The sequence below is a fragment of the Ostrinia furnacalis genome, unplaced genomic scaffold, assembly GCF_004193835.3.
Source record: "Ostrinia furnacalis isolate ACB-3 unplaced genomic scaffold, ASM419383v2 OfSCF0436, whole genome shotgun sequence".
In the NCBI taxonomy this organism is placed as follows: Eukaryota; Metazoa; Arthropoda; class Insecta; order Lepidoptera; family Crambidae; genus Ostrinia; species Ostrinia furnacalis.
In genome coordinates, this window is record NW_021130675.1 from 83886 (window position 1) to 96191 (window position 12306).

A 12306-nucleotide genomic window follows, 5' to 3' on the forward strand; every position below is an offset into this window, starting at 1 on the left:
CATTGAGCCGAGTGTAGCAGTTTGTTGAAACGAAAACAAAATTATGTACGAAACAGAAACCTGCGTGACTGGTCTGCCAAAGAGGCGGGTGAGGGCAGTGCGCCGCGCCCGCGCAACGTCATTCGTCGCGATGGCGCTACGCTCGCAACTCCTGCGCATCGGTAAAGTTTTCCATTATTTTACAGTTTTCCAAATTACCTTTAGTTTAATTTGCACTTTCTTCTGCTAACCAGTGATAATTTCACGGATTCCCAATCGAATAATGTATTCAAGTTTTAGAACTGTTTGAATCGCTTACTATTTTTTGTTATCTCAACATTTATGCCGGCCCGGCCATATGACCTTCTGTTATGTTAGTGCCTGCTGGACTTTTAAAATCTCGTTTGTGTAAATCTGCCATCGTCTTTATTTAGCCCTTAAAGTGCGAATCAAATGGAAATGTACAATTAATTGTACATAATATCTAAGTAATAAATAAGAAATTAGTAAAAACTAATGAAACTTTTTTTGTTATTAATCTAGTCGACCTTGGTTTTAAAGTCTACCTCTGCTATTCTACGGCTAAGTAATGTAAATGTTTGCATAAATTTTGATAATGTGAACTGTGCTGTGAGATTATTGGCGTAAGGCGTGGTGTAGTAGGAAAGAATTCTATTTTCCGCTTTGTTGGGAGTAACTAATCTCCCTTAGCAATATTCCTGTATTTTCGCATCAAGCAATCCCTCACGCTCATAGTGAGCCACCATGAGCTCAATACGAAAACTTCCATGGAATTACTTCTATTTCTTATACTTTGTTGAATAAACTAACTAGCATAAATCATTATGCAGTTTTCAATGGGACTCAGACCCGTCAGCTCCACGAGCTAAAGAAGAAGGAGCGCGCAGGAGTGGCGAAGCTACGGGAAGTGCTGGACGACCGGCTGCAGGAGATCAAGAAAGCCAAGACCTGGAAGCACGAAAGGATCCTCACATCGCCGCAGCAAACAAAGGTAAGTAATAAAAAGAGAATCTGTAGGATACACACCCAACAACTTTAATCCAATCTACGCTGTCTTTCCCCAACATTAAATCCGGGCCTCATCAAGGCAAGTAAGTACCTTCACAAACTGCATCTCACATAACATCTTGTGTGATTGCAATAAATGCAAGAACAAGCAGGTGTTCTGCATAAAAAACAAAGTTTCAGTCCAATTCATGCAAAGTGTCAGTATGTGCAACAGTGATAAATAGACCCAAAACAAACAGCGTTAGGGAGTAGCCTTGCAGACCCGTCAGGTCCACGATCTGAAGAAGAATGGACAGGAGTGGCAAAGCTACGCCAAATTGCGCTAAAAACAAAGAGCTGAAAATAGAGTCGAAATGTTCGCTGCGATAAACAAAGACGATGTAATAAACTTGTTTCACGCTCCGAAGGATTTCAAGTGATTGGGTGGGATATACATATCCAATGGAATATAAAGTAGAGTTACTTTGAATATGGAATTTTCCTTTCCATCATTTTGCTGAGGCCCTGGTTGTTAAAAATTTACCGTAAATAAGATCATTATTGTTTATTTAAACAACTGAATACGCTTATTTATTTCTCTTCTCATTCATCAAACAATACCATGTGCAAGTTACACACGATTCGCCTGATAAGAACTCAGTGTGCAAACATCATAGTCTTATCTGCCATTTCTACAAATAATAGAATATTACTGAAATGCAATTTTGATGTCATACTATGGTGGTGGCATGGTTTTAGGCAATTTAGGTATAAAGTTAAATAGCAAAAAGAGTAAATCTCTGAATCCTTTATATGCTACCTTGTTAGATAATTATCGAGAAGAACGGAGAGGAGCGGAAAGATTTGAGTTTTGACATCTAGAAGAGCAAACATTGTAACACCATGGATAATGTTGCTAAAATTGTCCTCGCGTGCAGTACTCAATGATGCCCTTCTTGAAATCATTTCCTCGTCACTGCATCAGTCAATGTCAAGTTTAACAATAGCAAACCATAGCAAACTGTAATGTATCAGTAAAGTTACCAAAGTAATTTTACATTGTACTGATGGGAAAAACTTTTTCCTCATTTCTTTTTAGATAATCGATGATTGTTAATGTCCTTAAACTGTTGTTTATAGATCCAATAATTAGTCTAATCTCTATAAATTTCTCCTCAGATTTGATTAAGCGTGAAAATGTGTTGAGCATTGTGTCGTGTCGTTTTCTTCAAGATCGTATCCTTGATGAAAGTCCTAGAGATCTTACAATCTTTCTCGAATGTTCAGCTTTCCATAGCGCGTACAATAATCGAAACTCGCCATTAATTAAAAAGGAATAAAACAGCTTTTTCAATTTAACAGAAATTTTTAAACGTTTCATCAGTAGTTTTGCCGTCAAGGACGTCACCACACGTGGATGTCACGTAGGTAGTTAAATCGTTATTGTATGGACTGTCATCGAACTCAGTATCTATAAGTACCGAGTTTGAAGCGTTCATGAGCAGACATTGCAGTTGAATATTCAAGTTCTGAATTTGATTATTGATGAATAATAAAATAAATTCTTCTAGCTCGATTGATGGTTTCATTTAATTTATTTAAATCAGGTTACCTATAATAATATTTTTTCGTTAATTTATGAAAATATCAAATTAGCCCGTAATCCTGAATCCTGATACATAAAGTAAGCCTATTAATTTAACACAGGTACGACTGTACTCAGTGTTGCACTATCAAATGCAATTGACGCGCCTCTATGCCAGGGTTTTTATGTTCCTGGTCAGGCTATACTTATTTATGACGTGCCGTTTTATTTTTCCGACTACAAGAAAGTTCAACGTTCTTTTGTTTTCAACACCGTCTCCGATATTTTCATAATAACAATTTGTAGCCTCGGCCTCATGATGGAATGAGAGGGAAATGCTAAAAAAATATTACGCACGTAGTGTTTGTTATTCTTCTTTAACTTATTCTTGTTTGCAGGTGACGGTCCAAGGAGCTCAAGGTGAATTCTTGAACTTTTGTGCGAACAACTATTTAGGATTAGCAGTGAGTATTCAGTTTAAAATTTAACTAATTGGTGTTTCCTTGCTGTTCTTAAAAAGAAAACAGTTTTAATGCTCCTTTTCCATGTTTCTAGAATCATCCAGAAGTGGTAGAGGCAGCCAGGGAGAGCTTGAGCAAATATGGCGCTGGACTCAGCTCCGTTAGGTTCATTTGTGGAACACAAACTTTACATAAGGTAAAATATGGCTATGTCTGTTTAAAAATAAAATAGTTTATCAGTATTTAACTACTTACACTATTGTCCCTATTCATCAGAAATCAACATTTGAAAAAGTAATGAAGCTTTCACTGACAAAAACTCTAGCAAAGTATCGTTTTCTAATGCTACATTACATTTGCTCAATAATAACAGCATTTATAGCTAAATCGGAATTAGGAGTAGGTACGTACCTTTAAAGATTCTTCTCCAGTTACACCACAATTCCTCTTCGTTTCTCACCAATTCTTCGACTTCAAATGTTCAAGGAACTGGAGAACCGCTTGGCCCAGTTCCACCAGCGTGAAGATGCGATCTTATACGGATCGTGCTTTGACGCCAACGCCGGGTTATTCGAGTCCATGCTGACACCAGAGGACGCTGTGTTCTCGGATGCCCTCAACCACGCCTCCATCATTGATGGGATCCGGCTCTGCAAGGCTCAGAAGCACCGGTACCCGCATAGAGATCTCAATGGTAAGATTCTGTACAGTTCCACAAGCTCGAAGACGTCATCCTGTATGGGTCGTGCTTCGACGCCAATTCCGGGTTATTCGAGTCCATGCTGACACCAGAGGACGCTGTGTTCTCGGATGCCCTCAACCACGCCTCCATCATTGATGGGATCCGGCTCTGCAAGGCTCAGAAGCACCGGTACCCGCACAGAGATCTCAATGGTAAGGTTCTACTGTCAGTCCCATTGGTGCGAAGATGCTATCATATACGAGTCGTGCTTCCTTCAACGCCAACGCCGGGTTACTTGAGTCCATGTTGACGCCAGAGTATGCTGTGTTCTCGGATGCCCTCAACCACGCCTCCATCATTGATGGGATCCGGCTCTGCAAGGCTCAGAAGTACCGGTACCCGCACAGAGATCTGAATGGTAAGGTTCTACTGTCAGTTCCATCGGTGCTAGAGGTGGGCGCCACGCCGGCGCGCCGCCGCCGCCGCGAATTTTTTCACGCCGCCGCCGCCGACGACCAGCTGTCGGCGCGCCGATACTGATACTGTACAAACTATTGGCAATTTATTCCTCTCCTATACTGTACTAATTTGTGTTTCAAACGCAGAAGAACTATTTTTTTATTGAGTTGAACGGCTATTTCTAGTTCAATAAAGTCCTAGTATAACTGCGACCGGTACCGATCTATTGTGATCGCCGCTATTTTCTTTACAGTTCGCCTCCGAGTCTTGCATCCATTACGAATTGCAGTATCTTTTGTTGTTGGCTTAGGATGTGTTTGCCCAGGTGTAAGTTCCGCTTGCGCATCAAAGGTCCGCAGTCCGTGAGAATGTGTGGTGGCGTTTCATCTGCCTCTTGGCACATCCTGCACGTTCTTGATTCGGACAGTCCCACAGTGGACAAGTGCTTGTTTAAGCTGCAGTGTCCAGTGAAGGCCCGAACTAAGATGCGCATTTTGATCCTTTGGAAATGCCACAAAAGGGTTCTAGACCATATGATGTTCCCTCCGCTCCCGCTCTGGCCAGTTTCACGATTCCCGCGTGACCTGGAACCCATCTCAGCGTTAGGTACTCTGTTAGGGTATTCAGTCGACTCATGCAGTTTTCTACCAACTTTGAGGTGATTAACTCCATTTAAGGCCATCAGCGCGGCCTGACTGTCTGAGTTAATGTAAATTATGTGGTTGGTATAATTTTTTTCGCAGGTTAGCTTCCGCACATTCAATAATGGCGTAGACTTCTGCCTGAAAGATAGAGGCAAATTTGACCAGGCTTTGAGATAGCCTAAGCCTAGACCCATCAGTAAAAACCATATTATAACAAAAGAACTATAATATTTATTCTTTAATGCCATATAAATTGGTACACAAGGCGAACTTAATGCCGTAATTTATTAGTATACAGGATGTTTGGTAAATGGGTATATGAGCCGACACTAGCCCATGTTAACATGGGCATATAAATGGTATGGTGAAGTCAGAAAATTGATATCTTCATTTTAATTATTTTAATTTTCATACAAATCGGATTTTATGAAATTTATTTTGTACTAGCGGCCGCCCGCGACTACGTACGCGTGGATCCCGTTTTACCCCCTTCATCTATCTTACGCGGTTTAGATTTTTTCATACAAATGTTTTTTCCCGCTAACTCCCGTTCCCGTGGGAATTTTGCAATATCCTGTTGTAACTAAGCTTTAAGTTCACTAAGGTACCTGCATGCCAAATTTCAAGCGTCTAACTTAAGCGGTTTAGATTTTTCATACAAAAGGATTTTCCCGCTAATTCCTGTTCCCGTGGGAATTCCTAAGTATACTATAACCTGCCCAGGAGTATGAAGAATAATTGTACCAAGTTTCGTGAAAATCCGTCGAGTAGTTTTTGTTTCTATAAGGAACATACAGACGGACAGACAGACAGACAGACAGACAGACAGACAGACAAAAATTTTACTGATTGCATTTTTGGCATCAGTATCGATCACTAATCACCCCCTGATAGTTATTTTGAAAATATATTTCATGTACAGAATTGACCTCTCTACAGATTTATTATAAGTATAGATGAAAATTTAAAAAAATAAAATGATGATATCAAATTTCTGACTTCACCATACCATTTATATGCCCATGTTAACATGGGCTAGTGTCGGCTCATATACCCATTTACCAAACACCCTGTATAATAAATTTAATGAATAACTTAATACTAACTATATTAACAGTTAATCAAGTACATTATTCAAGTTACTGCTTGGTCTAGTAAATAATTGATCGCGAGAGGCGCCGGTCCCTCTTGCTGTCAAGAAAAAAATCCCCGCCTTCGTCTGGCAGATAACCCACACTATTGGACTATAATTTAAGCGAATCACTCACACAGAGATTGGCAATTATGTCTCGGAATGCAAATGGGAACCACAACCTCTGGAAGGCAACAAAGTACCTCCCTCAAAGTGTTCTCCGCTTATTAGGTCCGGTAATACATGAGTGGCGAGTGCGAACTGACAAGAAAAATCTCAGACTTTTGCTACATGACAAGCCGGTTTATTTAAACCCATTGACACGGATAATCCCTTACTACCCTATACCTTAATAATCTTCCCATTGTGATTTGAGAGGGCTCATTTTGTATCTTTTCGTATGCTACTTCTGGACATTTTTGTACTTGACTATCTGAGGAGTTGACCGCCATGTTTCCATTTGCCTAAGTATGACCCATGTAATATAGTATACCCGACCATAAATTTTGGCAGAAACCATACTAACCATAATCAGTACAATGTTTGGAAAAGAAAGAATCCTGTACGTCTGCTACAGGATTCTTTTGCTGTTTCGCTGCGGCTTCAGCTGGGTTTATCATAAAGGACTACTCTATGAAATTAAAAAGTACCTTCTAGCACACTTCTACTACCTGCTGATGGATTCTTATCTCAGTGACAGACAGTTTTAAATCAAACTCGGTGATAAAATCTTCTCTTTTTAGCTGCAGAGCTGGAGTACCCCAGGACTCTGTACTTGGTCCGATACTCTATAATATCTACTAGTATTGTAGCCCAGACACAGTGCCGNCCCAGACACCAGACAGCTGCGGCATTCCTCAAATGTAACTGTGATCTTAAAGTGACTAGACTGTTGCAAAGTCAGCTGCTTGGCTGACCAAGTGGCGCATGTAATTAAGCCCCGAAGTCTCACCATATTATCATTTAAGACGTGAAACTTATCCTCCGGCCAATCTAGACCTCGACACATTGCTGCAATCAACCTGCATTAAAATCCTGAACCGTAGAAATTAGGATGACATGGAATGGAAAGTCCATAAATATAAATTTAAAACAGAACTGAATGTAATATTCCACCGACAGTCAGCTAATCCTATGTGCCTCCAAAGAGGTAAAAAATACATGTTAAAGGTACTTTTATCGGCACATTGTTACGCTCGCCTTTAGGAAGTACACGAGAACCTGATCTCAGCCAAACCCGCTATCCAAATATCAAAGTACCTATCTATGATCAAGAGAGCTAATTTACTAGGGTAAACCATTGCTCTAGTGGCTCAAACCCAAACTAACTGCAAATCACCTGATTAGTCTTGACGACAGATACTAAAAAAACCGGATTTAAAAAAAATACCTAATAAACAAAGGTCAAACAAGGTCACGCCGCCGACGCCGCCGCCGCCGAGGTCAAAAAGTCGGCGCGCCGCCGCTGGCCAATTTTATATCGGCGCCCACCTCTAATCGGTGCGAAGATGCTATCTTGTATGGGTCGTGCTTCAACACCAACGCCGGGTTATTCGAGCCCATGCTGATCAAAAGACGCTGTGTTCTCGGATGCCCTCAACCACGCCTCCATCATTGACGGGATCCGGCTCTGCAAGGCTCAGAAGTACCGGTACCCGCACAGAGATCTCAATGGTAAGGTTTTAGTGTTAAGTAATTTTATAAAATTACCCTTTCTTCTAATATCCGCTTTGGTGACTAGCTGAACTTCCAACTCATAGCGGCATGTCGCTACGACAATCAAATTATAATTGTAAAATAAAAATAATCCAAAGTAAGAATTAGGCAAAGTGAAAAATGAAAAATGTTGCCAAGTGTAGCGGTTGTTTAATAAAATCAAAAGAATTTTACAGCGTTATTGAAATAATGTTGACATTACACATTTATTATAAAGAGAGCTACTTACCTAGACTCATTCAAACAAGTAACTAATCATTTATCTCCAATAATAGGCATCGATTTAAATGTTAATTCGACCATTATAATAATCGCTACAGGCCCAGCATAATAACATAAAATAATAACTGTGTAATAAAGTATATTATAATAATAAACTGATCTCAGATATTTTTATCATTTACTCGTAGTTGGAATGAGACGCACTTTTAAAATTGGCGTGTGCTCTACCAAAGCGTAACGGCAATTACGCAAATCAAATTGCATTGTAAACTTCTGTCATTATGAATGTAATTTGAAAATTATAAATAACTTGAAAAAATCGAACTGCCTAAGGCGGGAATTGAACCCACGACCTTCCGCTTGCCGGGCGACTGCTCTTCCAACTGAGCTACTTAGACACTGGATGAACCCGTCGAAATTTTCAAGTGTAATACGCTGTTACAGCCAGCGTTTGTTTCATCAATGTTAAGTATACCTACCCTACATCTAACAGAAATATTGTTGCAAATATTTAACTGTCAGTTAAGATGAAACAGCTCTTTTACATAGTTATTAAATAAATATGAATGTAAGCAATTTTTTTGTAATAAGTAATCTACTCGAAGTTTCCGTACTCAAATCAGAAATGAGGACCGTAAGAGAACCAAAGTAACCGACGTAGCCCACAGAATACATAACAGATCGTAGAACTGATGATCCATTAGGACAGAAACGTTCTCAAGTGGCGACCAAAGACCGTACCTAATGGCAGGCTTCCTATTCGCTGGCCTGACGATCTAGTGAGGGTCATGCGTGGAAAGCACCTGGATGCGGGCAGTACTGGACTTTGGAAATCCTTATGAGCTGACTTTGTCCAGCAATGGACGTCTTTGATTGAAATGAATGAAATAACTCTTCAAAATCTTTTGTTCAACAGAACTGGAGCACCTGCTCGCCCACAGCGAGGCTCGCATCAAGCTGATAGTGACAGATGGAGTGTTCTCCATGGACGGAACCGTGGCCCCCATAGAGGGGTTACGCAAGCTGGCCGACAAGTACCGAGCGTTGCTTGCTGTGGATGACAGCCATGCTACTGGCTTCTTTGGGGAAACTGGCCGGTAAGAAACAAGCTTTATGGTGTTAATTAATCAAATAAAGGGAATTTTTGCGGCGAACAATTGCCGTTAGACATCGAACTGCCGATTAGAGAGGAAGATAGTTTAATCCACGTCAACCGCTGGACTGGTTGTGCTGAACCTACTCCTGCAAAAACCGACAATCGGATTCACATTGAGCAAAAAATTGGCCCAAAAATCGCATACAAAACAATAAAGTTGCGTAATAGGCATGTGGCTAGAGAGTGTGAAATGAAACGCCGCGTCTTTATTGGTTTTGTCAGGTGGACGAACGACTAACACAGTTCATAACATGCTTCATATTTGAGTACAGTTCCTTCAGATTACAAAACTAAAGCGTAATTACCTCATACCAGTGGCACAGAAGAGTACTGCGGCCTGATGGGTGCCGCCGACATCATCTGTTCGACTCTCGGCAAAGCCGTGAGCGGTGCCGCGGGAGGCTACACCACCGGCCCCAAGGAACTCGTCACACTGCTGAGGAACGTATCCAGGCCATACCTGTTCTCGAACGCACCGCCTCCGCCCGTCGTGGCTGCTTCTTTGAAGGTGAGTTCACTGCTTCAGACACTTCAAAATGTTTCAGAAATTCTTCTAGTATCCCAATATTTCGTCTTCAAGTATAATAATCTTGTACAAAAAGTTAAGCAGATCTATTCACTTCTAATATCGAAAGCACACTAAGTAATAATGAAAGTGAAAATATAAGTCTGGACAAAGTACCGCCATAAAACATTTTATGTAGGTAGAGTTAACGGGAACATATATCCCCACCATTGCAATCTCTCTCTTTAGACCGGATAATCAGCTTTTTCCCGGTTATTACATTCCTTTATGTTTGCGACATGAAGGTGAAAACTATTTGATAACTAAGTATCTACGTTTTCAGTAAAGCTGTATTACTTGTGTTAAAAACTATTTCATCAATATATTTTTATTCAAACCTAGTTCTAAATGCTCTATTCTTAAGCTCCTTTTCTACATTTCAGTCGCTAGACCTGGTGGAGAACAGCAGCGACCTCAGGCAGCGGTTGCGCGAGAACACCCGGATGTTCCGCGAGGGGCTGCAAGCGGCAGGGCTCACGGTATCTGGGGATGATCACCCCATCTGCCCCGTCATGGTCGGAGACGCGCCTATAGCTGTGGAGCTCGCGTCTGGAATGCTTGGTGAGTTGGATGAATGTTTAATGTCATGTTTAAGATACAAATGGTGCCTTCAAATTAGACGCGTGAGGTAGCGCTAAAGAGGCGCCACTGATAATTATCATAAAATTTCTACGTGGAACGAACGTTGCGTTTGTTACGGTAGTGACGCTGTAGCGCCAAAGCCAATGCGGTAATAGATCGTTTCATCCACGAAGACGCGCCCCACCATTCTTCCGCTAATGTTTGAGTGTTATCGGACACGCTAAATTATCCATGAGAGCACACGCACACTACAATAATGACGCTCGGATTGCTCGGATCAAACTCACCGCACCACGCGCTTCCCTCGACTAAAAATTTGTGGGGCGCGTCTTCGTGGATGAAACGATCTATACCTGCGCTTCCTCGCGCCTCTAATTTGAAGCCCCTGTAAAAATGAGGTATTACACCGACCCAGCCTAAGAGCGCTTGTAGACGTCCGTTTTTTCACCGGACGACGGACCGTCAAAAAACGGATATCCTTTGTTTGCTGTCAATTTTCTCGTCGGACCTATGTCCGATGCATGTGCACACGTTCATTATAAACCATACACCACCGCTAAATCCGGTGAAAAAATCGGGCCGTTGTCCGGTCAAAAAAACGGACGTCTACAAGCGCTCTAAGTCTTATTCTGAAATAACTCTTGAAATGACATGAGTTTTTAACATTTGAAACAGTTTGAAACAAACCATCTCATTATTGAATAAAATTTTGAACTTCAACTGGAAAGAAAACATTTTTCTTAATTTCTATTAGTTTCCCTTTCATTGGGCTAAATACCCTTATGTACCTACCTATAAATGGAACAAAAAAATACTCCACAAAAGTGTATAAAGAAATCTTCTCGACTGTTTTTTTTTAGAATTAAAACAATAAATCAATTCCTCATCGAAAATCCCTTATTTTCTTCCAGAACGCGGTATCTACGTGGTAGCGTTTAGTTTCCCCGTGGTGCCGCGTGGCGGCGCTCGCGTGCGCGTGCAACTCAGCGCTGCGCATACGCCGGCCGACGTACAACGCGCGGTGGCCGCGTTCGCAGAGGTTGGCAAAAGCGTTGGACTCGTCAAGTAGAAAGCTAAGAAGAATCTATGAGAAACCCCGACCGATTATTAAAATATTAGGGCATTTAGACTAGTGAGGTACAAGGCTCGAGGCTTCCGAGTCCTTTTGCCGAGAGCTCAGAGTCGTTTTACAGGGCTCGCCTCGTTTGTATGAAGCTCGACGACTCGGAAGTCTTTTAGAGTTCGAGCCTTTTTCGGGGCTCGCCTCGTTTATGAAGCTTGGAGTCTTTAGCAGAGCTCGAGCCTTTTTGAGAGCTCGAGCCTTTTTGAAAGCCCAGTTAACTTTTGTGTTAAGATCGTCCTATTAAATAAAACTGCAGAAATTTTGATAATACAATAAAATGTTACATATTTGAAAAACGTTTTTCACAAAGGGCACAAATCAAATAATGACTACAAACAATTAGAATTATAGCCTTGCCATTCCGCCTCGAGGCTTCAAAAATAGGACTCGACGCCTCGAGTCTTGTACATCACTAATTTAGACATGTTAGAAACTCTAATGCTTCAACCACACCAACGGGTGCACAGACCGCCATCGCCAGCGCGATCTTAGGCCAATGACAGGTATCGTGAACTATCTAGGCGATAGTAGGCCTAGGATGCGCGCCACGACAAGCGTTTATCACGCCATTTTATCGATTTTACGTGATAAGCCCATACGTTTGTCGTCTAAAATAATCGATAAGATTTTATCACGGCGCACATCCTAGCCCGGCTGCACACGATGTGGTTGAGGCTTAAATAAAGATCTATTCACAACTCGATTAGCATAAGTAGGCATTTATGACCACATGAAACCGACGCAGTAGTAAAAATGTGAGGGTTGCTAGTTGCTACACGCAGGGTGTTAAAATTGAACATCTATGTAGCGATGTAAAATCATTGTCTTAGTAAATTGTCTATGTAAATAATAATTTGATCAACCTGTATATTAATGTGCTTTATGCATATTATGTTTTATATTATTGTAAAGTACATTTACACTATATTTGTATATGTTTAAATAAATATAATAATGATAACAGGGTTTGTTATTTCATCCCAAATAATAAT

General features: G+C 41.0%; 1 protein-coding gene across 1 annotated transcript; it reads left to right on the top strand.

The window, feature by feature from the left end:
• The first annotated feature begins 62 nt into the window (after positions 1-62).
• Gcat (Glycine C-acetyltransferase) lies at positions 63-12153 on the top strand. Its single transcript, XM_028321161.1, has 9 exons — positions 63-161; positions 831-991; positions 2971-3036; positions 3128-3229; positions 3520-3727; positions 8805-8985; positions 9360-9552; positions 9993-10170; positions 11103-12153. The coding sequence occupies exons 1-9, from the start codon at positions 131-133 to the stop codon at positions 11258-11260; spliced, it is 1278 nt and encodes a 425-aa protein (XP_028176962.1). The 5' UTR covers positions 63-130; the 3' UTR covers positions 11261-12153.
• The last annotated feature ends 153 nt before the right edge of the window (positions 12154-12306 follow it).